The sequence below is a fragment of the Coccidioides immitis genome, assembly GCF_000149335.2.
Source record: "Coccidioides immitis RS genomic scaffold supercont3.1, whole genome shotgun sequence".
Lineage (NCBI taxonomy): Eukaryota > Fungi > Ascomycota > Eurotiomycetes > Onygenales > Onygenaceae > Coccidioides > Coccidioides immitis.
The window spans coordinates 1,467,195-1,493,369 of record NW_004504310.1 but is presented as its reverse complement, the minus strand read 5'-3'; the positions used below and the strand labels follow the sequence as shown (position 1 = coordinate 1,493,369).

Sequence of the window (26,175 nt, the reverse complement as noted above, 5' to 3'; positions counted from 1 at the left end):
TCTCTCTCTCTCTCTTTCATTTTCTTCATCCCATCCATCTCTCATCTACCACAGATCAAATCGTATCGAGCCTTCTCTCCATCACGATTTCCACTTAGCTTTGCTCTCCTCATTCAATTCATCTTTACCTCATTCGTCCACTTCTGCTGCTCCGGCAGTTTACATCCTTACATCTTTTTGACTTCTCTACCAAGTCTTCTGCGACTTGCTCATCATGATTCGTGGAAACGGATCTCCTGGCGCAGCCAGTAGCAACCGTTCCTCCGACGAGGCTGCTTCTCACAATGGCTCTCCTGAGACCAAGCTCACTGCATTCTCCCCGGAGGATGCCCGCATAAAGTCCCTTTTGGACAATTCAGGTGCCATTGGCCTTCACAGACACGAAACCATGACTTTTACATCTGTGTAAGCTTCCGCCTTCTCCCAGGCTCCTGTGGGGTCCCAGCAATTCTAACCGCTCTGCTTATAGCCATAAGCCGGGAATTGGCCAGGATGCATTCAGGACCATTTCGGGACCAAATGCACGAATCCAGCTCTCTCCCACGGCAAGCCCTTTCACTCCAGCCAGCTATATCCAGGGTAGATTTACTGGAAATGAGAGTGTCTCGGCCTTTTTGAAACAGAACGATGTTTCCCCAGCCACAATCAGCTACTTGGCAGCGAATTCTGACCCGGAAACCCCATTCACTCCAAATGGCTCTTTCGCTCGAAACTCCCCTCCACGTTTCGGCCCGATTGCTCCCGGTGGTCCTGTTCATTTGACTTACCCCAAGCAGGATGAAGCAGCTCGCTCGAAGATGAGCTACTTGACAGCCACCTCTGAACTGGAAATTCCGTTTACTCCGAACGGGTCACTTGCTCGCAACTCGCCTCCACGTTTCGGTACCATTGGTCACCCTTACGTGGCTCCGACACCCATTCATATGGCGTATTGCCAGTTTGGTACTTTTGACAAGATCAACCGCAGTCGTGCATTTACCATTGAAGGCGCACCGACGGACTTAGCCCACTTGACCATTGTTAGCCTTTTTGATGTAAGTGATGTCTCATCCGAAGTCAAAGTGCTTTCTGTATTGATTGACGTTCTTGCAGCGCCATGAGTTCAGCACTCTCAAGGGGCCTATCCTTACTGAACTGGGCACTCATGGAAAAATTTATGTCGGTTTTACCGATAGCCGCGATGCCAAAGCTGCTTTTGATAAAGTCAAAAAGCAGTATCCCGCCTGGTATTTGCAGGCCTTGACTGCCAAAGAGTTTACTGGAAAACACGATGCGACTTATGTGGGTGCAACTTCTGACTATGAAGGTTACATCTTTGCTTCGGTTTATTTCAATGGCAACAATCCAGCTGCGGATGGATGCGTGATCTCCCACAATTTCAAGAACATTCTCGAGAAGTTCGGCGACATCAAAGCCTTCTGCACTATTCCCACCGAGCAGAGGCATGTCGTTGACTTTATGGTCGAGTTCTTCGACACTCGTGCCGCCGAAAACGTCGCTTCCACTTTGAACGGCAGTTCAGTTGATGTAGGTTGGCCTCCTCAATTAGTCACCCCTCTTAACCTTTCTCTAACTAACTAGGGACATTATAGGAATGTATTCTCGAGATCAACCTCTACAGGCCCGATGTTGTAGAGAATCATTACATTGATTTTGAACACAAGGATGCCTCCGATGCAGTTACAAAGCAGTCGGTCGGACGCCGCGATAGCTTTGGACAACCATATGTCAAACTCAGTCCGACCGGTCGCTCAACTATTCCCGTCGGCGATCCTGCCAGTGAATTTGGTTGGCTTCGCAAGGCTGAAAACAATTTGTCCTATCGTCATCGTCACGAAGTTGGACGGCGTCAGGATTCTCGTCCCAATAACCAGAATTATGTTGATATCGAGAAGATTCGACTTGGTCTCGATGTCCGCACTACTGTGAGTTACGACCGAACTACCCATTTGAACATTTGCTTACTAGTTATAGATTATGTTGCGCAATATTCCCAACAAGATTGACCAAGTAATGCTAAAGAACATTGTTGACGAGACCAGTTTCGGCAAGTATGACTTTATGTATTTGCGTATCGGTAAGTGGATAAAATAACGACCGTTTAAACTCGCTCGTTGACAACAATCTAGATTTCGCCAACAATTGCAAGTTAGTTTTATTCTACTACAAGTTCCTGTTTAACCACTTGCTTACCTATATACAGTGTGGGCTATGCCTTCATCAACTTCGAGGATGTAAGATACCTTCTACCCTGAACACGACGTTATTCTCGCTAACATCGATTCAGCCCATCGATATTATTGACGTGAGCTCACTATATACATTAAAGAAACCGATTGACTGACCTTGCTTAGTTTGCCAACGCTCGTGCTGGTCGTACATGGTAAGTTAATCGCCAAATCCATATGAATTTGCAATTAACATTTGAGCCAGGAATTGCTTCAACAGCGATAAGGTCGCAGAGATCTCGTATGCCAGTGAGTGATCACGCCTCGTAATCCATGTTGACTACTTGCTGATTTGACCGCAGCCATTCAAGGAAGAGATTGTCTCGTTCAAAAGTTCCGCAACAGCTCCGTCATGTTGGAGCATCCATCCTTCCGTCCTAAAGTATTTTCACACAATAAATGTGCTTCAATTCACTCTTTCTAATTCTTTACAGTTGTTCTATACTGGCAGTGGGCCACTGGCTGGTACAGAAGAGCCTTTCCCCGGCCCTGACAATCCATCGAAGATGCGACGCAGCGTCGAAAATGCCGAACACGTTGGCATGTATAAACTCGTGAAGACCTCCGTACCGAAACCGGGTCTGTACTAATGTATCAGCAGGTCTCTTTGCGCCCAGAGTTGGTCAACAGTACCGTGATGAACAGCGTCGCCGTCGGTCCCAATACGATCGTGGAACCACTGCCGCAGAGCGCGAGACTTACTGCCCCCGCCACTATTATCCTCGCCGTAATAGCAACAGTTTTGCTCCAACATCACGCTGGTGCGAATTTCAGTATCAGAACTGAATTTTTCAAATTTGCAACGACGACATCCGATGACTATGAACGTTTTCCAACAAGAAGTGTTTGGAATGTGATTCGCGATGTCCGATTTGCTTTTTGCTCTTCTTTTCCTTTGCCCCCCACCATCGATTACTACTCTTTATCTTCTACTTTCATAATGCTTAAAGGAGTCAGGGTAACTCGTCAGCAATTTGGGGACGCTGCTAACTGTATTCAAGGGAACAAGGAAGTATCCATTATCAGCGCCTGTTCACGTTTATCTTTGGGCTGCTTGGGTATGGTGCACCGGATTTCCCTCTCGAAGTTTTCCGCATTTGGTTGCGAAAATTCCAAGGTTGGAAGCCTACACCTCCTTCTTACATATTTTCGACAGGTAGCGGTTCCCCTCCTATACCTTACCCCCTTTATTAGCTTGCTGTGGACTACGATTGATAGCTTTTGCTTTATCGTTGTTATTCCTTTCTGCAGTTGCAGTTTCACACGGCTTACAGTTCTTTTAACCTTGATGATTCGGTGAATGCGCCTCGACGTTGACAGATATTTTCGCAGATGGATGTTGCACATGTAAGATAATTTCGGTGCGTTGTTCTTGTGCTGATGCTTTGCTCTCGCTGGGAATCTTATGAAAAAGACAAAAAAAAAAAAAATATTTTTTTCTCTTTGTACTTAAGAGGAGCGAAGGCTACCTATCTAATTATTGTGGAATACGACCATCGGTCTCCCACGCTCAAATCTCCAGCAGATGAGAAGTTAGTGACTAACAGGCAATATTGGACCTGATTTCTTCATCTAGGCCTTAGTCGGCGAGACGGTTCATAGTGCTATTGAGTATCATACACGTAGTACCATCACGAAAAATCAGGTCAGGTCACAATATGGTATGTGACAATAGACATAAGGACTTCAAAGTAAGTTCCCTTCTCAATTCCCCCAATATAATTGCAAATTTTATGGAAGAACGACCATGTGTTTGAGGCTGGCGTAACTGAATCCCCCTTTTGACGCTAAGCGTAAGGTTAGCATTTACAGTTAGTATACTTTTGTAGAGCACATACGGAGTACATTGGAGGGCAAATTGGACAGCTTTGTTTGTTTTTATTTTACTCTATTTTAGTCCGTACTTCATGCAGATTTTAGTGTTTCTACAGTACGTACGGAGTCAAGGCAATTAATCCGTTCTCCGTAAGTAACTAGGTAAGTATTCCAAGCGGCCTACGGGGAAAGCCTTGCGTCCGCCGTTACAGGAAGGAGTTGGAAATGTAACATCACGGCGTGATCCGTGTTCCCAGCGGAAGCCAAGGCCCAACTCGCTCCACTTTCCGCTCCGTCCCGCTAACACCTGCATGATTCCACTACCTACCCTCGAACATATGAACGGTCATTGTTCAAGGGTGTGATTTGGGGGCGCCGGCCCTTGTACTCTACCCGCACTCTTTGTTTTAAGGCTATCTTCAGAGCCTGAATCATATTCGATACTTGTTAAGTGTCAAGTCAGTCACTTCAACTGTCAGATGTGTAACACTTTTATAACCTCATCAGTACTCTGCTAAAGCATCAGATGGCTTATTACATACTGAGATTTCCATTCCCAAGTTCCTTTTGTCGACTTCAAATTTCACTGGCCTTTCTCTCGCTCTCTAAAACCTACCAACTGCCCGACCCACTTCTCGCTACCCCTTGCCAGGTCTTCCGCAATAAAGTCAGCAATGTGCTCCAATTTAGTTGTATAGCCAGCCATGTTCATGATGATTTCCAAGCTTGTGCCAATCCAAGGGATCCGAGCCACCCATCTACGTGGCCACGCAGGCGGAATGTCAGCAGTGGTGAGTAAGTTATGGGGATCCGGCTCTGAGAGAAGCTCGATTCCTTCGTGCAGCGGTAGCATGATGGCGATGCAAACGAGAGTCCAGCGAAGGTCGGAGAGGGGAATAGCGTTTATGATCGCTCGGGTTTCACGATGCTGTTCAACAGCGAAGTTCGGGAGGCTATGTTGATGTTTAGCATGGTGGCATTCCAAGATAAGCAACCGCAAGAGACATGCCAAAATGAATCAGGAAGCACAGAATACTCACTAGCTACCAATTGTACGTCTCGGCTGTTCCACGTTTGGCGGAGATGTGGAGGCCTTTCCTTGTTGAGACTTCTCATCGCTAGGTAGCGGATACTCCAGCTCACCGAGTCCACAGATGAACAAGGCTCGCATCGGAACTCCTCGCTCCCTGCCAATATCTACCGCAGCTTGCGAGGCAGCCCTCGCAATTTTCTGGAGCTGATGCTCTTTCCACGGCCAGACTTGGTTTCCCGCAGTGTCCACCATGGCGTCGCAATGGTGTTCGCGGATGGCCGTCTTGAGGCCCTCCGCGTCTGTGGCATCCCCGTGAAAAACTGTGACCCGGGAACGAACGCCCTCAGGGGCCATATTGGCAAACTTCTGGGGAGAACGGACGTAGACCACAACTTGATGGCCATGGGCGAGGAGCGCCGCAACTAGGCGAATGCCTAGATTGCCTGTTGCGCCGAGGAGAATGACGCGCATTTTGATGGAAAGAAACAGAACACGGAGTCAAAAGCATGAAATAGCGGAGCAGACCGCTCAAAGCTGGAGATGCTAAACGAAGGGTATTTAAAGCTCCAAGGGCATCATGTAGGTTCAATTCCAGGACACAACTTCCAGTTACTTATTTCTAATAAGGTACTGTACGGAGTAGCAACACGCGCATGCGCAATGACGATGACGTGCCCAAGCCTCCATCGGAGCGGCGACCAACTCAAACTTCTTGATAAATAATGCTTTTTGCTCGCCCATTCCGGGCGCCATCTTTGCCGTCAACAGCCATCGATGATGTCGTACACTAAAAGGGGGGAAGTCGCCAAGCCGGACGGGTAGGTACCTGCTCTCGGCGCCCGGGTCCAAGAATCTCCGAAGAGCCGCGCACACAACAGCCTTGTCCCGAGCCGCGATCCGCCAGCCGCACCCCCGGGGTTCGCACAGCCAAGGCCCAAGAGAAGCACAATCACGTCGAGAACCGTCCCTCTCTTCACGGGCTGCCAGGTCGCCCGTCTCTCCCGCTCCTCGACCACTTTCCCAATGCCCAACTCGCGCTTGCCGTCTCCACCCTCAGCTCAGATCCCCTCTGCCTCGTCGCTCTCCACGGTCTCCGATACGCTCCATCTTCTTTATCACCATAACAAAAACCAACACCGGAGCGCCAAATGGTTTAAATGGCTGGGGATCTTGAAGCGATGGACGAATAGGTTAACCCTCGAGCTTCAGGTTGCTGAAGCTCAAGGCCATCTGGATTTGGCCTTTGATGATGAGGAGGCTGGTGGTATCCGGAGTGTGATGGCCCACATGGGACGGAATATCGTTCCCCGATGTTATGGGTGCGTGCATATCTTATTGTCTATTATTCTCGTTTCCAACTCGAGGACACAACCCAGTCCACCCTGACCACGGTCGAGCACTGATTCCTCTTATGCCAGTGCGTTCTCCACCATAATCGCCGACAAACAGTTCTCCGCCCTGGGCGTGGTACTTCTATCCGCGTTGGCGGAGATAGCTGGCTTGATAAAAATGCCAGGTTTGGAAGGCGGCTTCCTCCCAGCAGAAGCAGTGGCTTCGCGATTGGATATCTCTGCGGCAGCAACTATTGATGACCCCAGCGTGCCGATACATGGGCCAGAAAATGAGAGCCGCGGTCAAGAGGATATCGGAGAAGTGATCGGTCGTTCTGAAATCGCTGAAGGTTCACTGCCTAGACGTTCAGAAAAAGAGGAATCCGAGAGTCAACCAAATGTCTTTGGAGAACCCTTAGAAACCAGGACTAAAAAGGGTAAGAAAAGAAGATTGGAACGAGACGAAAACCTTTCGGAGGAAGATGTCTCCGCGAAATCACAAAGGCATGTGAAGGACATACAGGCTCCTAGCCTGGTCAAAGTGAAAGAGAAAGAGAGGAAGAAGAAAAAGAAGAAAGGCAATGCAATTGATGATATTTTTGGTGATCTGGCATGAACTAGGCCATGTACTTTTGAAGTTTGCGATACCCCTGTACATATATACATTTATTTCATGAGGTCTATGATACATCTAATTCTAAGCTAAGGGAACTATTGTTATACACAAAACAACCGCATAGCAAGTGAAAGTCTTTGAACCAGAAAATCTTTTCAGTGAGCCCAGCAAACCAACAGAAGAAACAACAAAAACTCATTAATTATAGAGCAGCCTCAAAAGGCCCTCCCCGAACAAAATATTAACCACGACATGGTGCCCCAATGCCCATGCTGCACTGTAAAGGAATTTGGGTGAGAATACGGTCCAGATGAACAAATGTGCTCTGAGAACTGTACATGCTACCATCACAGCTAACAAACTTGTAGCTGTAAATAAAGTCCACAGTTGAAGGTGAATGTCTCCGGGTGTCTTCAAATTTTGATTCTTCGTTCGAAGCATGCACTGCGTGGCAGATACCCACCAGATAGGGCCGGCCCAATTGCCGACGAATGTGAGGATTCCAACCAAAATGACATTGTAGCTGCCGATCCCGTTGTAGGCGTTTGATAGATCAATAGATGATATAGCATTGGAACCACCAAGAGCAAAAAACGCAGTGTATTGCATCAAAAGAGACGTGATGGCGATTTCGGAGTGGGATAGGCTCATAGATAAGAGGAGGTCGTATTGAAGTTGGAAGATTCCAAAGAGAGGGACATTGGTCGCCCGGGACTGGGAGAGAAGGAAAAGACTCAGTATAGCGTGGAATGTAGACGACCAATCTAACATTATGTTAGTCTTTTTCAGATGAGAGGGACCCACAAGCTTACCTGCTCGCCTTCGATATTGCAAGCCCCGGCTTGCTTTAAATTTTGCAAAGGCACCATAAAGCAGTGCCCCGCATAGCCCAGCAAAAATGAATCGGGCTTGGAAAAGAAGAGAAAGGCTTTGCACACTTCCCACCAAAGATGAAAGGAGCGGAGTGTGGCGGATTAGTTCTGGTGCATCCGCTGAGGTAAACGCGGCCTTGAATATGAAAGCAAAACTTGTCAATGGAAGATAAAGTGCCGATGCAATATTGACTTTGCGGCCTTCCAAACCTAAAGGTTTAAGTCGCTGGTAAACATCGGTATACGTAAAAAGAGCCAATATCCATAGAATATTAGGATGGTTGGAAAAGAATGTTGTGGCAATGTCGGGTTCGGCAGCGAACTTTTGGCCTGTTTGATTCCAGCGTCTGGCAATTCGGGATAAAGCCGCCAGGCACAAAGCACTACCGAATTGAAAGCTGCTAGTTGCTCGACGGCACCTAAGAATGAATTAGTTTCTTTTATTAATACGCCTGAAGGAGTCATAGCATACGTCCTGAGATATAAGTAGCATATCCATCCAGTTAACGCCCAGTACCAAAACTGTTGCTCTTCTTCCACGTAGCTGCTGGCAAACATCAAAGAAGAATAACCGGCGACCACAAGTAAAAAGTATTTCACGTCTCGCGTTAATTTCAATGAAAACTTGAAATTTGAAATGAGAGACAATAGAACCGCCATAAATGCTACCGCTGTGCCTTGATATAGCCTGGTCACAGTATAGTTACTCGAAGCATTGCTCATAATGCGTTGAGCTGTGCGACAAAACTCAATAAGCGACGTTTCTGCATCGGGGAGAAGGGTCAAATCGGCTTTGGCTTCCTGAAAGAGCTGAGACGCCTTCTGCCATTGGCACTCAAGGTTAGATAAATCTGTCGCTAAAGTCCTTTCACCACAGTACAGCGCGGAGTGCTCATTAAACTTGGGATAGGTGGCTTTAACAACATTGAGGATTTGTCTACCATTGTCCAGAAGAAGCTGTAATCTCTCCAAGCCTATCAGAACATCAGCAGACGGAGCCTATGACCTTAGCGATTGGCGTAAAACCCACCTTGCGGCCATAGAGAAAGAAACTCTGGTATAAAAACACCTAAATTATTCAAGGGTATTGGGAATCCAAGTAAGCCTGCCAAGGTTGGTGCAATATCCGACTGCTCAACAACATCATAAAAATTTAGGTCCTCAGACGCCACACTGGGGGATATTTTACCAGGCTGGGTTTGGCGGAATTTTGGGGATATAAAGGTAAGCGCCGCGGAGGTTTCTCCAGGAGATGCTCCTCCGTGATTTCCAGCATCGTTCATTCCATGGTCACCACACAAAACCAGGACTGTCGACGCAAGGTGATCCTGTTTTTCCATTGCAGTGTATATTTGCTTCACAATTGAATCCATTTCCCGTTGTTTGGGTATCATATATGGACTGGCTCTCATCAGGCTGCAAGTCCACTTAGCCAAGTTCTATTTGGTTACATACCTGAATGGGCCAGCCTTGTGGCCAATATGATCAAGGCCAAGATAATGCAAGATCATTGCCGACCAATCGTCATTTTGTAACTCTTCAGGCACATGACGCGTAACATTATTATCCACTTCGACAAAATCCTAACACAGGTCAGCTTCCTTGTCTTGTCTTTTTTTCAAGGCAAAGGCTTTCAGGTTATACGAACGGAGACAAAGAAGCTGGTAGTCCCGTCATGCCTGTCAAACATTCCGGGAAAGAGCTTTAGCCACGTATCATCGCCATACATAATTAGCCGCCCACCAGGACGGCGTTTGATTTGCGCCAGCCATGTGTCTTGATGAGCTAGGGTGGATGTTGTGTCAGATTCTGCAAAGTTGAGGATTACATCTAGAAACGACGGCACTGATCCGGTCGTAATAGCTTTCACTCGTGGCATCGTAATTGTTGGAGAGCTTGCATGGGCAGTGAAAGGCAATGCGGCGCCATTTCTTATCAATCTGTGTGGTGTCAAAATACTCCTGTCCAATGCATTGCAGCTTCACTGACCCCTGTGTGAATTCAAACCCTGAATTGTTTGAATATACAAAATCACTATCCAGACATGTAAGGAAATGCATAGAAATAAGATATCGGGTTCATTTGTAGTATACCTGCGCAGGGCATCAACGACCATAAATATGGCCCTATCAAAGACCGGAGAAGGCCGTGAGCCATCTTCGTTAAAGGCAGCAAGACCAGGAAGAAATGGCTTATAAGGAAAAAAGCCACTGGCAAATAGCACAAGAGAAATAGGAAAGATGAGAACCGACACCAATGCCGCGATTGTCTTTGAAGTGTTAGTTGTCATCTTCACAAATTGCATGGAAGGGTGATGGCAGTTGCAATTGCAGGCAAGACTTCATCCCATTCCTCAGAATGTCCTTGAACCCCAAACATCATCTCAGGACCAATGGACATGGGATTAATCAACAACAGTCCGCAGAGATGACGCCCAAGCTTATGTCCAACATCGCATTCCTTGCATGGATGTTTTGCAACTAGTGTTGGCCCGAGCCCCTTTTTGACTCACCTGATTTGCCGATATTCACCGCCTATTAAGATAAAGCATATCGCTCTCTGTGCTCCGAAGTACCACTCATATTTACTCTTCGGACGCACCTTCACGGAGAATACATGCTTGGCCGACCGCTATCAGATGAAAATATAAATGAATCATTGCATTTTGACTTCAGAGTTTCTACTATTGAAGTACTGGGAAGTCGATCTCGATTCGCTAATCCCTAAGAAAAATTATATTGAACATAGCTGAACGCTTTTGATATTCCCTCCGTTATCCAAAACTCCATTAAAACCAAATGCCTCTAGTATTCGTAAGCGCGATCAAAGAATCGAGAGAGCACCATAACCGGTTTATACATCGTCATTTCTTTTTAGACGACCTCTTCACCTTGCCAGGGTGTGGTTTAAACGTAATTGAAGGCCGTGTCTTTCTGCGGACTCTTTTTTGGATTCGGCCCGTACCACTGGACTCTGGCTTGGAATCACCAGAATTCTCATCAATGTCCATATCTGTTTACGAGCGAACTGGTATTAGTCGCAGTTATAAATGAAGGTTGATAGCGGGGTACTCACTAGTTGAAGCGTGATCTAGCTTTTCTAAACAGCAACAAAATGTCAAATTTTGCTTCTAGACTATACGGATAGAAAGCGTAGGAACGAACCGATCAGAGTAAAATCTGCATCTGCCATATCTGTATCCTTCACAGAAGTCTTGGAGGCCAATTCTTGAAGCTTCGCCGAAAGTCTTTCTGTTCTTTGGTCCGCAACAGGCCCAAACACTTTGGCTCGTAGGTTTGCCTTATTACGCTTTTTAACGCTTGACCGAGCGCCTTTTGCCATGGTGCTTCGGCTGTAGGACGGATGGATTGGCTTTCGCGCGAGTAACGGGTTCACGGAGGGTTCGAAAAAGAGGTTGGCTATGGATTAGGCAGCAGGCAAGTAGGGTAAATCCCAATCTATAAATTAAATATTTGCTTCAAAAATAAGTATTGTAGAGGAAGAGGTTTGCTGTTCCGCGATCTTTTCATGCACCCCGTCTTCATGCCGCCGTGCTTTTTTTTGATCAGCGGAAAAGTAACGATGATTATATAATCACAATAGGCCGCTCTTATGTCATCCATCCTTCACGCTCGCAGGCTGAATGTCTTCATAGAAGCTTCCGGCGTGAAGAATAGGCTAGCAAAATTCACAGCGCCTGGGGGACACTGGATCTAACTGTGGGAATTCCTTACGGTTGTATATCTATTCCCACCATGCTCTTGTGCACCCTCTTTGCATTTCGTCCTGTTCTCGTGGAAGGTGTTTGATCTCCAGGAGCTCCACATCCACCTTCTGGACTTTGCAACCTATCCGGATCTCCTGGGTTTCCCTTTGATCACGAGGAGGAGCAGCTGTTATTTTAAAAATGCCTGGAGTTTCTGAAGCAGAAATACAGACTGTGACTGGTCTTATTAAGTCTCTACTCAATGCGCAGCTTAAATCTATCTTGCGACACGAGCACCTTGCTGTATCTGGGGTGAAAAATGTCCTTCAGTTCAGGATACTTAACCGTGAGTTCCCGGTCATCCCAGGTTTAGGCTTTAGGCCTATAATAACACTTGAGAGGAACATAGATCTGCACAGAATGTCCCAAAACCCAGTAGAGTTTGATCGAATCAGGAGATATATTTACTATGTTGCCCAACACCCGATGCCGACCGCCCCTACGCCCTCTCCATCATCGTTCACACAACCTCCTCATTCCGCTCCTCAACCCTTACCAGCCCATAGACCTCCTTATTCTACAACTATGACTCCATCTCATGGCGTGGCAATTGGTAGTACCTGTTACCCCCTTACGAGATATAGAAAACCGGTTAACCATGAGCCAGGGCGCTTGAGTTTCAAGGAGAGTCCTTTTTTCACGATACTTGAAACATTGACACCTGTTGTGGAGTGCAAAAGTAGGGGGAATATTGTCCCATTATCCTGTATTAGCCCACTAATTGCTACTTAGTTCGTGAAAGCACAAGGGAGACTGTTGAACTTAAGGTCAATTTCAGTGAAATGATGGCCTCTCGATTACAGAGTGAGCCTGACTTGCGAGTCATGGTTTACTGCGCGGGAGACAACGGTTTAAATCACTACTCCCGATCAGATATCGCATTTCCGCACCAGGTTGAACTCAAGGTTAACCTTGATGATGTAAAGATAAACTTGCGAGGCTTGAAGAATAAACCTGGGACAACTAGGCCGGCAGATATCACGAATTTCATCCGCAAAAAGCCGGGCTATACAAACTACGTCTCTATGACTTATGCTCTTACACAAAAGGCAAGTTACTAGAAATTTTGGCATTAAGGGTTGCTTATAGTAACTGTGTCGCAGAAGTTTTTTGTTGTTGTTAACCTAGTTAAGAAGCATTCGGTCGATGAACTCGTCGAGAGACTTAAAAGGAGGACGATTATCACCGCCGAACAGGTAATCCGGGAAAGTAAGAGGACCCTTGGTCTTAACGGGCTCGTATGCTGTTGATTCCTGACGGATTTTTAGTGAAAAACAAAGCTGCGGATACCGATATTGTGGCAACATCAAGCGTTATGTCCTTAAAATGCCCCTTGTCGACTCTACGTATCACGGTTCCTTGTCGCACTGTGCTCTGTACTCACAACCAGTGCTTTGATGCTACATCTTTTCTGCAGCTGCAAGAGCAGGCCCCCACTTGGACTTGTCCTGTCTGCAATAAGTCCACGTCATTTGAAGGCCTTCAAATTGATCAGTTAGCCTCCCTTATATCTGATCCGCTAGGATTTAACTGATCAATATTCAGATATGTTGATAACATCCTCAAAGCCACATCCTCTGACACGGATCAAGTCACTATCGAACCCAACGGCAATTGGTCCAACCCTGAAGATAAAACAATTGAAACCCAAGGTCCCACTCCCGCTGATGACGGAGACGATGATCTGGTCGAAATCCGCGATTCTCGCGTCTTAACTCTCAAGCAAGAACCTACTCCATACTCACTTCCGTTCCAGTCTTCAGTCACCCCAACTCGCTCCTCACGTGAACCGTCATCGGTCTCATCGGCACCGCGCCCATCAACTAACAAGCGTCCTGCAAGTCAGGTTATTGATCTGACAGGAAGCGACGACGAAGAGCCACCCCGCCCATCAAAACGACCTGCTTACAATCATAACCCATCTCTCAACGGATTTCGTCGGCAGAGCTATGACTACCGTGCGGGCGGTAATTACGGAAATACACAATCTCCTCTTTCAAACTCTTACAGCAGCTATTGATTCGAGTCAAAAAACATCGACATCGCGTCCACTGTTGATCTGCGAACCAGCAGCTTGTTCGACTTTATCCCAGTTCATTTGCAGGTTTTCACCCGAGGAGTTTCAAGGAGGGCCTTCTATTCTGGCCTACAAGCCGCCTAGCGGCGTGTAAATAGGATATTGAAGGGAGTTATGTGGGTAACTAGGTTTTTTCTGGGTGATATCCATTTTGTTCAAGGATAGGAAATGGATATTGTTGCATTTCAGAGTGCGGTATGGCTTTTCCGACATGGTGGTGGCGTTGATTATATGTACATACACACATAAAGTAGCTACTTCAGGCTATAATATTCTACGAGACTAAATTTCTAGAGTTTCGGCTTTATTTACGTTACCTCTTCTATCTCAAGTCTCGAGTCGCTGTTGGGTGTGAGAAGTTGGGTTATGCGAAGCTTCTAGGATGCTGACCAGTAATTAGTTAACTAGAGACCGAAATTAGGGCGGAAATTCAGGAACCTAAACGTCGTCACTGGGCATTACCACCGGTTTGATGCTCCCCACGGGCTTCAATTAAAGATATCGAGCTTTGCATTCCGATGCTCTCCTGCAATTCTCACACTCTACAGAGTATTAAACGACAAGTTCCATAACCAGTCCAACATACAAGTTATTGTATACCCTGGGCTACTCCACCCCTTGCTCCGTTCATTCACGACTTCCCTGCAGCGGACCTCCACCTTCCTCTTCCACCTCCACTTCCACTTCTCGCGCCTTTAAACGAATCTCGGCTTCACAATGTCCTTCGACACCACTCCTACGCCCTCTTTTAGCGCCTCCGATCCTCACGCCCGCTTCCTCAATTCCTCATGTCTCGATCTGCTCCTCATCGAGCTCGTGCCCATGGCAGAGCGGCTAGTTCAAGAGCTGGAAGCTAACAATGCTCCGGACGGAGCGAATGGCGCAAAAGTACTAGAAGAAGAGGAGCTGCGCGAAGCTACGTTTTATAGATTGGAAAGTCTGGGATACAGGGTTGGACTGGGGCTGGCGGAACGGTGAGTTCGTTCTCCCCATATCCTTGGACGAAACCCAACGATCGGTGCGGGAAACAGGAGGAACTGGGCTTGTAACTGAGCAAGCAAATCTCTACGAGTTATGAGGTGTTGCAACTAGTCTCTCAAAAACTTGACGTGATTTTCCGCCCCTGGTCAGCGGAAGTATTCGTCCGCATTGGCTAGGTAGAAACAGAGCTATTGTCGACGCTTCTGACTCCTGTCCTCTCTCACGCTCACTCCTATCCCATATATCCTTTTGATCTGCTTTAAATTATATAGTCCATCACTGATTCATTGTCTCTAGATTCTCCCGCGATCGCCCCCGCTTCACTGATAACCTAGATGTAATCAAGTTCCTCTGCAAGGACATGTGGACAATCCTCTTCAGAAAGCAGGTAGACAATCTCAAGACGAACCATAGAGTATGGCCAACAACTCTCCTCATCTGTTCATTTCTATTAACATAATTTGAATTATACAGGGTGTCTATGTTCTCACAGATAATTCTTTTAAACCATTCCAGCGCATGAGTATGGCTGTTAGGAGCGAAGCAGTTACAAGAGCGCAATCAGTATGTTTCGCTACACCCATCTACATATAATATTTTGCCTGCTAACTTTACATGCAGTATCTCTGGTTTCCATGCGGTATAATTCGCGGGGTATTAGCGAGCCTAGGTATTAGTGCTACAGTTCAAGCCGAATCGGCAGACTTACCAGGCGCGACGTTTCAGATCAAGACGACGCAACTGAAGTCATGAAGACCATGGTGAAGACATTTACGCTGCAAGTTCCGGAGATGATACCCCAATCTTAAACTTTCTACTTCGCCTACCACGATCGAGACATGTACATGACCTAGAGGGTACCCTGAAGGTAAAGTTTCGAGAGTTATTACAATTTTATTCATTTGCTTGCGGTATATCTACCTACACGATGACCCCGCCGTCGATTCGAGAACGCCATTCATCCAGTTTGTTACCTTCGATTTACAACCTATCAAAAAGTCAGCAATTAGCAAAGTATTCTCACTTGGCGCAACGACGACTGCCCATTAGAAATAATGGGTGGAAATGGGCCGATGGGTTGCACAAACGGTAGTGGTCAATCGGACTACATAGTCTCAACCAAGGCGGCAGGTAGTTTACTTTTGTGGAGGGTTCTTGACAAAGTCAATTCCTTTCTCGATGTTGCCCTTGAGGCCCTTGTAGCAGACGTCTAGAAGCTGCTTCTCCTTCTCCGTTGCGCCATCGAGGATATCGATAGCCTTCTCGGCACCAGAGGCCTGGATATATTGTCAGAAATCCACGAAATATCAAATAATTCTACTGGACTCACTCCAAGCTCAACTGGGGTTGAGAAGAATTCTAATCCGGTCTTCTTGATGATAGAATCACCACCCTGAACTCCCGGAAGATAGACGAAAGTAGATTCGACGATGCCCTTCTGGCCCTTAACAGCCTTGATGACACTCTCCGCAAATCTATTTGGGTCAATAATGATTCTCACCCGCACATACATAGTTTGGTACTCCAAACGTACCGGAATCCTGCCCATGCCATAGACAGAGTGGCCGATCCGGCGCCACTCTTTGCCTTGACGACCTCGTCTCCACCAAATTGAATACCTATTCCGAGGTTCAGCGATTTTCTATTGCATTCGTATCGTAACCATGCACTCACGGTTCACAAGGGCATCATATCTGTCTGCTGGGACGGTGAACGCAGGCTTGGCCTGGCTAAACATTGGGACAATGGTCTCGCCAGAATGACCGCCGATAACAGGGATCACGGTGTCAGCGGGGTTCTTCTGGCCGTTGAACTCCTGAGAGAAGGTTTCAGCACGGACGACATCCAAGGTGGTGACACCGAAGAGTTTCTTGGGGTCGAAGACGCCCGCCGCCTTCAGGACCTCGGCGGCAATCGGAACGGTAGAGTTGACAGGATTAGAGATGATAAGAACGAAAGCCTTGGGGCAGTAATCGGCGACGCCCTGGACCAATTCCTTGACGATACCAGCATTGATCTTGAAAAGATCATCACGAGTCATACCAGGCTTGCCTGCGGGGAAGCATCAGTAACAACTTGGTGATCGCCATAGGGGCGGAGAACATACGGGGGATTCCAGCAGGAATAACGACAAGGTCGGTCCCAGTAAGGGCTTTCTTCAAGCCATCATCATCTTTGAGAAATCCAGACGTTTTCTGTATGACTTTGTGAGCAATTCTATGACCCCTCGTGTTACCCCGCATCCCAGGTATTTACTCACAGCAACGGAGGAAATGTGAGACAAATCGGCAGTAACGCCAGGAGTGTTAACAACATCAAAAAGAGCAAGTTCATCAACCAAAGGGCAAATCTTCAAGAGGAGGGAAAGGGGCTAGATGAATGTATCATATCAGTCGAGAGGTCCTAAGCCGCGGAACTATGGATAACCGACTCACCTGGCCAATGCCGCCAGAAGCACCAAGAACAGCTAGATTAATGTTAGAAATGCATTTCCGATGCCATCCACAACAATTTGGTGTTCTTAATCAATCTCACCAGCCTTCATTGTTGTTGTGTTAGAGAGCAAAGGGGTGCGGGGTATATCGGAGTGAGATAATGTTGTTAGAGCTCCCAAAACCTGTTAGAAGAAGATTGATAAGAACACAGAACTACGGCTAGCAGAACCAAGTGGTGCACTCACTAGAGGAGGGTGGAATTGAAGGTGAGAATAACAGAGAAATAGATGGAGTGGGACAAAGAGGAGAACCGGAAGTTTGGGGTTTAAAGCAAAGGGAGTTGGATCGGGAGGAAGTTTCCAAGTCACATGTTCTGGGCCAAGGAGGGGCTCTCAAGCTGATAACTGAAGCAGATCGCTGCTGGGTGGGGGGGAAGAGGCACTATCGGGAAGCCAATTCTGCCCTGGAATGCGGGCTTCTGTGCAGCACTATGACATACATGGTCGCCCGTTGTTTTCGAGGGCCTGGAATATAGCCGAGCCTGAATCCGCTTCCGATATTTTCCCCTAGCCTTTTAATCATTGCGTCTTGCCTGAGGATTAATCCTTAACCGGGATTTCCAATTCACTTCCACCCCAAAATATGACGGCAGAGCTTTGCTTTACGCTGTCAAATAAATTAGGTCCTGACCACCTTGGTAGCTTAATGTGTTCTTCACTGGATCGTAAGACGAACTCGCTACCAAACATGTAAGACATCCTCCGTACAGTAGTTCGGATACGCCCCTTTACAGTCTATAGAACACAAACAAACACAGAACGTAGAAAATGAAATCATTGCAATTTGAAGACATGCAATGCCTAAATTGATTCGAGAAAATCCATCACGGGAACAGCTACGTCCCCCTTGAGCAATGTCTACCATACAATCCTTTCCAGGTCCATCTCCAACTAACCAGGAGATAATATTTTGCACCAAAACATCATAGAAGCCCCCGGGTGTCAAATGCCGGCACCGTTCCTCCAGGTGAAAAAAAACTCCCTGTCCATAAGCAATGCTTTCATGGTGCAAACAAAAAGAAAAAAGAAGTGAGGACCCTTTTCTCCGCGCTGTATCGGATAGATGTGATTTCTCTCGTTTCATTCATTCAAGATTTCTTCAAATTTACTCCGCCTTCTCAGCAGCCTTGCGGGCCTTTGCGCCTCTTGGCTTCCTCTCTGGAGCATCCTTCTTTGGGCGCTGGCTTTGTCTGATAGCGCTGGCGCGGGCAACAGCCTCAGCACGGAGATCTGGACGATAGCCGCCCAACACGACGCGGTTGGCAACACCCTTGTAGACTCTGCAGCAGTGAAAGGGAATCGGGCATCAGCATCGTGCTCTTCCAAACGCGATCTATTTCCTCCCTCTAGTTCTCGCTGGGCAATTCTGGATGCTTACTTGCGGTTGTGGCTGGTGCCGGAGATAGGTGTGTTCACAACATTCTTAGCTGGCTGGTTGGGGTTGCCAGGCCTCTTCGTGGAAACGGTGAGGCCGTTGTTCTCAGCAGCTTGGATTCCGACAGCCTGAATTGGGACTTCTGTGAGTACCGATACTTCGCAATCCCACCAGGAATTCAACTACCAACCTTGTTGCTGGAGAAGCCGGAATACTGGATCACATAATGTCAGCTGTTTTCAAACCCCGCAGGAGCCACTGATTAAAACTGACCTTGCGAGTGTGAACGTTGGTCAAGTTCAGAGGGTCACGAGTAAACCTGGCACCACCCCCAGACTTGCGGTTGACCAAGAAAGAGTTCTGGGAGCCTGTCATACGAAACAGAACCGTTAGAATCTCGCCAAAGTGCCTGCTTGAGCCAAAATTGGAGTCCTTCATCCCGTGGGCCGAATTTCATTGGAGGGGCGATAGGCTACATACGAACAATCTCCCAGACGAGGTCCTCAGAAACGTTGGGTCTTCCGGCAGCGGCCATTGTGAAATATCGTCGTAGGCGATTTGTTATGCGTAGAGAATGAGGACGTAAATGGCGGGCTTCGAAGTTCTTCGCGAACCTCACTCTTCCACTGCACGATTAATTGTTGTGTATTTTGAAGTCTTGGCACGGAGCGACCAACGGAAGCTTGTGATTGGCTTCGCTAACATGACCGCTTTGAGCTTAGATACACGTGTAAAAGTGCTTAGTAATCACAGAGTGATGGAGGACTTGTATGCTTGTCATTCGCTAAGCTACCTAAAGGGGAATCTCGGCTAATCTATGTGGGTCATGTGAGCGAGGTGCTAGTTGGATTACCTAACACCCCCCCATGCAATGAGCTCCAGCAGTGAGCGAGAGCCACAAAGATCCAAAGCTTCCAAAGCTCTCAAATCTGTGATAAAAATTAATTATAAAATCCAGATTTATTCCTTCTTTAGGCTTAGCTCTGTTTGCTGTGATATGGTATTTTTGCTGGCTTTACTGATAAATCTTCATATTTTCCTGTATTAATCTGTCACCCCTATTATGCTCACAAATTGAGTGTAGAGATCTATTGTAAGAGCCTTTGTGAGCCTGTCTGTGAGGATCGTACGTGTGGATCAGTGTGACAATGAATCTATAGGAGGAATTGTATGTAGAAAAGAGTATGCGAGATAAAAGGTCTGGTATTGGCAGCTATGTACAACTTCTAGACAAGATTGCCACTGGCTTCCAACAAGAGATTCACACAGTGGTGATCTTTTATGTGTGCTTGTGAGCATGTGACTTAGTGTCTTATGAGAACATATATACTCTCAACAGCTTGCAAGCTGAGGCCCTGAGCCCTTGTGAGTGTTGTTTGTCTGTATAAGAGGTTTGCAGGTAAATTCTTACAGATTCTCTTCTCTTGTAAGTCTTGATCTCTCAAGACAGCTGTCTCATTAAAAATCTTCATGAGTAGAAAAACAAAATCTCTTGAGAAAAATAAAAATTTTCTTATAAGAAAAAGAGTACAGTCTCACTAGAGATGTAATATTAACACAACTCTAATAACATAACACAATATAATAATATAACAGAGCTCAATAACATAACAATATGTAGAGAGTCTCTATTGTTCTCACTAGCTCCATGTTACTATTAGATAATGAACACTAGCTTAAGAGAGAGCTTTCTCTTGCTTTCTCTTTCTCTTCTTTTCTTTTCTTTCTTCTCTAGTTTATATTATTATTATTCAGATAAGTGAACCCTTCAAGCACTGCTTTATATGAAAGACAGGCTTGTGGAAGCTCTCTGATAATTAGAAGAATTAAAAATAGCTTTATTCAGATGTTCTGTATGCTTAATCTTACAATTACAAGTTAGTGAGTTTACTCTTGATTACATTTTTACTTTACATGATTATAAAGTTTGTCTTTGTGTGAGATTTAATTTGTAGAGAAACTGATGCTTGCTAGAAGTTTCTGCAGATTTGCAGTCTTTTTCTTCTCTCTCTTACAAGTTATTACTGCTCTTCTTTCTTAGAAGAATCTCTACTCTTCTCTTTACAGAAGAAGTTGGGTCTTTGATAAGTAGTCTTGAGAATTTGGAAAGTGTTTATAACTGATAGTTCTAGAGTATTATTACTTCTTCTTCTTCTTCTTCTTCACCAGTTATTATTACTCTTTCTTCACCAGCTCAAGCTGTAAGTGCTTCTTGCAAGCTAACATTTGATTCATATACTGATGAAGTTAGAGTTTTGCTGCTCTATCTCTCTTTCTCATAATTATTGTGCTGGTTCTGACCAGAAATGTGAGTATTCTCTATTATATTTCAGTTTACAGCTAACTCTCTTTAGATTATTATTATCATTTCTTCTGCTCTGGCAGAGTTTGTGGATGCTGTAATTCTACAAAGTGTCTAGAATTATCTAGTATCTTCTTTATAAGACTGATAATAGTAATTTCAGATTATCTTCACTTAAATGCTGTCAGTCACTACTTTTACTAGTGCTTTACAGACTAACCCAGTGATTCTCTCAGATTTTCTATTCTATACTAAAGCACAAGCTTTATCTGTCTGTAAAAGAACATAATGTTGCAAGCTTATTTAAAGATCTGTACTTATTACTAGTTTGAATAATTTAAAGCAGTTGACTATCTGTATCTAGCTTCATGAGAGTATTCTTGTAACTCAAGCTGAGATCTAGCTATCATCAGAACAGAAGTGCTCCATCTGCAAGAGAGCTTAGCAAGACTATAGTAATATAGTCTTTATAAAGTGCATCTCTGCAGGCTTAAGTCAAAAATATAATAACTGTCTATATTATAGATATCTTGCTTGCTCTTTCCAGCAGTAAGATTATAGATAGTTGTTATAAATTTTTACAGAAGAAAGCTGGAGACTCTTATATAATTCTTAGCTTAGTTTTTTCTTCTTTTAAGATTAATTTAATTTGATTCAGTTCAGCTTGACTATATCTTTTCTCTCTCTAACTTATTTTCTAGCTCTATTATCTCCATTCATCTCTTTTACAAACCAGACTTGTTCAGGTTTCTACTATAAAATTGTTGAAGTAGCTTTCTCAGTAAATGAATATTGCTTGCAGAAATCTATATCTTGTTCTTCTTATTATTATAATCTTCTTAATGTACTCTGTACTACAGCTTGTGATTCTTTCTTTTTAAGTTAATTATCTTGCAGATCTAATACTTCTTTTCATTCTTGTCTGCCTCACAAACTTTATAATAAGATGAGCTATTAATTTCTTTGTGGATCTTGTGCTTGCAGAGCAGAAATACATGAAAGATATTATGAGTTTGCAGACCTGAAGGCAGCTTCAGTCTATAGACTCACAAGTCTATCTTCTCCATAATTCTACAAGATCCATGCCTCAACAAATCCAATTTTTTGTTAGGCCACACAGTCTTGATATTGTGAAGGTCAAGCCATATCTTATCTTTTATCTGGAAAGTCTTTATAGTATACTTCTGATTATAGTACTTCTTCTGGTAGACTTGTATCTTCACAAGTGATTTCTTAATCTTCTTATGAAGTAATCTTATTGCCTCTGCCTGATTCTTTGAATTCTTGCACATATAGTTATACTCATCAGAATCTAATAGATCTGTTTACAGATTTAACTTATATATTAGCTGAAAAGATGATTTCTGTATGAAGACCTGCTGTAAGTTATTGTACATAAACTCTGCTATTAGCAATCACATCATCCAGTTATCTTGATTATAACTGATATAGTGTAGTGGGGATTCTGGTACCATATTAGGACAAAGGTTGTTCCAGTCCGAGGCACAAAACCCCCCCAGCTACTATCTCTGAGCTATATAAACCACCCATAGCCCCTGCATCTCACTCAATACCTTCACACACCTTTGTACTTTTCTACACACTCATTCTTTATTGCTAGTTTGATTATTAGTTAAAGAATATGAAGATCTCTTGTTCATGAAGCTTGCCACTGTTTCTTATTAGAGCTGCCTGTATTAGTACAGGCTCTTTAATACTATTATTTCTTATAAGCTTAGGCATCTGTTAAGGCATGCTTCTCTGTTCTTACTACTTGGCCATTACTATTCTTACTATATTGTGATTTTTCATTCTTCTTGTACTCTCATCATCTCAATTAACTTGCCTATTTTGACAAGGCATCTCATCATACTCTACTTGATTTGGTGACCAAGCTGAGACCTGAAGATAATGATGTGGTGATTTGGTGGCTGTTAAGAAAGAAAAACAAATTCTGAAATACATGAAGCAATACACTATTTCAAGATAAGATCTTATGAACTAGAAATACAGTACTAATCAGGTTTTTGTTTAGAAATAAGGCTAGAAAGCTTAGATTTGAATGGCTCTTATCTAAAGCTTGCCCAATAAATAGATTTTTTGAAAAGATATTGAATCATTGAGAAACAACAGAATATACTGTATGACATGACCAAAGATCAAGAAATCAAGAAATCAGAATCAGAATCAACTATAATTGAAGATACTACAGAATTGTATACAACTATATCACAAGATAAGAACAGGAGAATTGTGGTTCACTCTTACATTTCTATGCCTTCCCCTGGCACAGCAAATGCACCTTGGTTTGATGGCAGAGATGCTATCTTGTTTATTGAAAGGTTTTATCAAATGTGCAAGAATCATGAGGTAATTAACCCTAAGAACATTATTGAACAGTTGGCTAGATACTGTATTACATGAATTGGAGAATGAATGAAGATCTTAGAAGACTACTGTAAGAATTTGCCACAAACCCCTTACACAGACAAACAGCACCCATGAAGGCCAGAGGCCTCAGCTTGCAAGCTGCTGGAAGTTGCATGTGTCCTCACAAGACACTAAGTCACATGCTCACAAGCACACATAAAAGGCCATCACTGTGCAAACCTCTTGCTGGAAGCCAGTAGCAATCTTGTTTACAAGTCATATATAGTTGCCAGAATACAGACCTTTTACCTCACATACTCTTTTCCATGTATATTTCTTCTAGAGATTTATTATTATACTGATCCACACATACAATCCTCACATTTTGCCACTCTTCTTTAGTGACACCCAACAATGGTATCAACACAAAGAAGCCAACCTCCTGAAACTTGTGAATCTGGGACACCACACCTGAAAACCTACCTGAAGAACAAACCCAAGTTCACAAAGAGACAACCAACCTTGACACCTCACCTCTCTCAACTGTTGATGAAACAAGCACCACAAACTCAGAGAGAGAGTCTACCTTGACACCAAAAGACAAAATCCAACAGCTTCATGAGGAGACCAAGCTACTAAAGAAAATGGTGAAATGACAAGAGAAGTTGAATGCTCTCCAGAACACCCAAAAGCACTCACAAAGTAAATTTCTTGATATGGCCACCTCCAACCCAACATCTGTGAAGTGTCTGTTGATCTTGAGACCACCACAACACACAAAGTGCTACCAGACTGGAATCTACACAGAATATCACCAGTTCACCTCAGATATTGAATTCATTTGCAATACAAGCAAACTGAATGATGAGGATACCCTCACATATACCCTCACAGGACTTGATTATATTGAGAAAGACCTTTGGGAGGCCCATTATGAAGGCAATCCATCAAAAAACAACTGGACTGGCCTTAAAGAATTTCTACACACAAGGCTAGAAGATCCAGCAAACCACATGTGAAACTCTTGGCAAGCAATCTTTGGCCTTCACAAAAGTTTGGATGAAACTGATTATGCCTATTGTCAATAATTTCTAGAGCTCACAACAGAGATTGGTGAAGAATTTGAAGATTCCACAAAAATAAAGAAGAACCTGTTTATATGGGGCTTGAATAAGCTCATGCAAACCAAACTGGATGAACAGCTGGAGATACCAGATGACATTGATGATATAGTAGTACTGGCCATCCAGCTCTAACCAAGTGTGTCAGTAGTCTATACAAAGAATGCCTCACATGTGAAGTCTACTAATCCAGTTGAAAGTGCTTATAGAGATATGAAGATCAATAACTCAAGACTGTAAATAGATAAGAGGAGTCAACTTCAGAGGCCTGCTCAGAAGATGGGGAAGGATCTTATCAAGAATCACAAAGCCTTGAAAAAGAATGAGAGATACTTTGAGTGTAGCTAAAAGAGCCATCTTGTGAAAGACTGTCTCAAGAAGAAGAAGAGTAGCAAATAGGAAGTTGAGGGGCCACAAGTAGATAAAATCAATATAATGAAGTTGTCCAAGAACAGTCTTCTTGCTCTCTCCTCTATTGTTCTAGACATACAAAGCCCAACTGACAGAAGTATTACCTGGTCAGCACTAATAGATTCAGGCTGTCAATCTCTAGTGATCAGTTCACAATTGGCCACAAAGCTAGACCTAGAGATGCACAAGATACCTATAGAGATTGAAACTGCTACAGATTATGAGAATGTCATTCTTGCAGAAGGGATTGCAAATATATTCTTTGAAGCCTGTAACTCTCAGGGAAACTGGTAGTTGTTCCATAAACAAGTGATGATTATAAATATAAGAGATGAGATGCTAGTGAGTTTGAGCTGGCTGCAGCAACACAATCCCAAGATGTATTTCAAGAAACTAAGACTAGAGTTCCAAACTGTGTGTCATGACCTGCTTGCAAAGATTAAACCAGTTAACCTCTCAGAGCTTGTGGAAGAAGGAAAGCCCATCTATATGATAACTCTCCACAAATCAGAACAGGTGGTGACAGTAGATCTAGACCTCCAGATACTGGAAGCCTACCACAAACTTACAGAAGTATTTAGTGACAAGAGAGCTTGCAAGCTGCCACTACATCACAAAGATGATTTGGCCATAGATCTTGAATCAGGGAAGCAGTCAGGATTTGGAAGAACATACAGACTTTCACAAGCTAAGCAAGAGGCTCTTCACAAATATCTGAGCAGTGCTCTAACCTATGGGTTCATCTGGTCTTTCAAGTCATCTGCAGGAGCACTCATTCTGTTCATGTTCAAGAAGAATGGTGGACTAAGAATGTGTGTGGACTATTGTGACCTGAATTCAAAAATAGTCAAGAATAGATATTCTCTACTACTGATTGAAGATATATTGTATAAGCTTGTGGGAGCTGCAATATTCACTCAGTTGGATGTCAAGAACACCTACTATAGACTGAGGATTTGCAAAGGGGATGAGTGAAAGACTGCATTTCAGACTCCACAGAAGCTATTTGAGTACTTGATAGTGCTTTTTGAACTTGTGAATGCACCAGCAGCTTTCCAATCATATATTGCAAAGACACTTAGTGAATATCTGGATGTGTTTGCAGTGGCCTATCTTGATGATGTAGTTGTGTACTCAGCTTGTGAGAAGAATCATGAGAAGCATGTGAAATTAGTACTTAAGGCACTCAAGAATGCAGGTCTTTATTGCAAGCTGGCAAAGTGCAAGTTCAATGCCTGTAAGATTAACTACCTTGAATATATTATAACATCAGAGAGTGTTCTTATGGAGAAGAGCTGTATGAACACTATTCTTGACTGGCCAGAGCCAACCAGTAAGAAAGAGGTTCAGATCTTCTTAGAATTCATGAACTTTTACAGATAC

At 44.4% G+C, this 26,175-nt stretch overlaps 9 protein-coding genes across 9 annotated transcripts; 4 read left to right on the top strand and 5 right to left on the bottom strand.

Annotated features, from left to right (window-relative positions):
- Nucleotides 1-214: 214 nt before the first annotated feature.
- Nucleotides 215-3,738, top strand: CIMG_02573 (meiosis protein MEI2; the record flags this gene model as incomplete). The annotated part of the gene is made up of 13 exons (XM_001248801.2): nt 215-405; nt 470-1,034; nt 1,093-1,527; nt 1,593-1,925; nt 1,975-2,077; nt 2,130-2,148; nt 2,204-2,234; nt 2,288-2,305; nt 2,355-2,383; nt 2,434-2,477; nt 2,531-2,610; nt 2,663-2,807; nt 2,830-3,738. 13 exons carry the CDS (start codon nt 215-217, stop codon nt 3,012-3,014), a joined length of 2,178 nt encoding a protein of 725 aa, XP_001248802.2. The 3' UTR covers nt 3,015-3,738.
- Nucleotides 3,739-4,452: 714 nt separating this feature from the next.
- Nucleotides 4,453-5,571, bottom strand: CIMG_02574 (uncharacterized protein). Its single transcript, XM_001248802.2, has 3 exons — nt 5,084-5,571; nt 4,586-4,996; nt 4,453-4,532 (listed from the first exon to the last, which is right to left on the bottom strand). Exons 1-2 carry the CDS (start codon nt 5,545-5,547, stop codon nt 4,627-4,629), a joined length of 834 nt encoding a protein of 277 aa, XP_001248803.2. The 5' UTR covers nt 5,548-5,571; the 3' UTR covers nt 4,453-4,532; nt 4,586-4,626.
- A 504-nt stretch (nt 5,572-6,075) lies between these two features.
- CIMG_02575 (ribonuclease MRP protein subunit RMP1) lies at nt 6,076-7,113 on the top strand. The gene is made up of 2 exons (XM_001248803.2): nt 6,076-6,395; nt 6,495-7,113. The coding sequence occupies exons 1-2, from the start codon at nt 6,100-6,102 to the stop codon at nt 7,021-7,023; spliced, it is 825 nt and encodes a 274-aa protein (XP_001248804.1). The 5' UTR covers nt 6,076-6,099; the 3' UTR covers nt 7,024-7,113.
- Nucleotides 7,055-10,185, bottom strand: CIMG_10985 (transferase; the record flags this gene model as incomplete). Its single annotated transcript, XM_012358973.1, has 8 exons — nt 7,055-7,787; nt 7,836-8,314; nt 8,368-8,869; nt 8,926-9,296; nt 9,351-9,478; nt 9,544-9,835; nt 9,885-9,929; nt 9,989-10,185. The coding sequence occupies 8 exons, from the start codon at nt 10,183-10,185 to the stop codon at nt 7,222-7,224; spliced, it is 2,580 nt and encodes an 859-aa protein (XP_012214396.1). The 3' UTR covers nt 7,055-7,221.
- A 396-nt stretch (nt 10,186-10,581) lies between these two features.
- CIMG_10986 (ethanolaminephosphotransferase) lies at nt 10,582-11,423 on the bottom strand. The gene is made up of 3 exons (XM_012358974.1): nt 11,060-11,423; nt 10,971-10,994; nt 10,582-10,907 (listed from the first exon to the last, which is right to left on the bottom strand). The coding sequence occupies exons 1-3, from the start codon at nt 11,235-11,237 to the stop codon at nt 10,759-10,761; spliced, it is 351 nt and encodes a 116-aa protein (XP_012214397.1). The 5' UTR covers nt 11,238-11,423; the 3' UTR covers nt 10,582-10,758.
- A 139-nt stretch (nt 11,424-11,562) lies between these two features.
- Nucleotides 11,563-14,033, top strand: CIMG_02577 (SUMO ligase SizA). Its single transcript, XM_001248805.2, has 7 exons — nt 11,563-11,947; nt 12,011-12,214; nt 12,269-12,340; nt 12,394-12,710; nt 12,765-12,870; nt 12,930-13,155; nt 13,207-14,033. The coding sequence occupies exons 1-7, from the start codon at nt 11,803-11,805 to the stop codon at nt 13,679-13,681; spliced, it is 1,545 nt and encodes a 514-aa protein (XP_001248806.2). The 5' UTR covers nt 11,563-11,802; the 3' UTR covers nt 13,682-14,033.
- A 156-nt stretch (nt 14,034-14,189) lies between these two features.
- On the top strand, nt 14,190-16,082 carry CIMG_02579 (BET3 family protein). The gene is made up of 4 exons (XM_001248807.2): nt 14,190-14,712; nt 15,017-15,134; nt 15,194-15,283; nt 15,341-16,082. Exons 1-4 carry the CDS (start codon nt 14,456-14,458, stop codon nt 15,470-15,472), a joined length of 597 nt encoding a protein of 198 aa, XP_001248808.1. The 5' UTR covers nt 14,190-14,455; the 3' UTR covers nt 15,473-16,082.
- CIMG_02580 (malate dehydrogenase, NAD-dependent) lies at nt 15,594-17,444 on the bottom strand. The gene is made up of 10 exons (XM_001248808.2): nt 17,400-17,444; nt 17,255-17,336; nt 17,155-17,186; nt 16,980-17,090; nt 16,827-16,914; nt 16,394-16,771; nt 16,254-16,338; nt 16,050-16,194; nt 15,808-15,996; nt 15,594-15,707 (listed from the first exon to the last, which is right to left on the bottom strand). The coding sequence occupies exons 2-9, from the start codon at nt 17,262-17,264 to the stop codon at nt 15,856-15,858; spliced, it is 990 nt and encodes a 329-aa protein (XP_001248809.1). The 5' UTR covers nt 17,265-17,336; nt 17,400-17,444; the 3' UTR covers nt 15,594-15,707; nt 15,808-15,855.
- A 529-nt stretch (nt 17,445-17,973) lies between these two features.
- Nucleotides 17,974-19,215, bottom strand: CIMG_02581 (large subunit ribosomal protein L28e). The gene is made up of 5 exons (XM_001248809.2): nt 19,069-19,215; nt 18,862-18,956; nt 18,779-18,802; nt 18,592-18,716; nt 17,974-18,493 (listed from the first exon to the last, which is right to left on the bottom strand). Exons 1-5 carry the CDS (start codon nt 19,121-19,123, stop codon nt 18,319-18,321), a joined length of 474 nt encoding a protein of 157 aa, XP_001248810.1. The 5' UTR covers nt 19,124-19,215; the 3' UTR covers nt 17,974-18,318.
- Nucleotides 19,216-26,175: the final 6,960 nt, after the last annotated feature.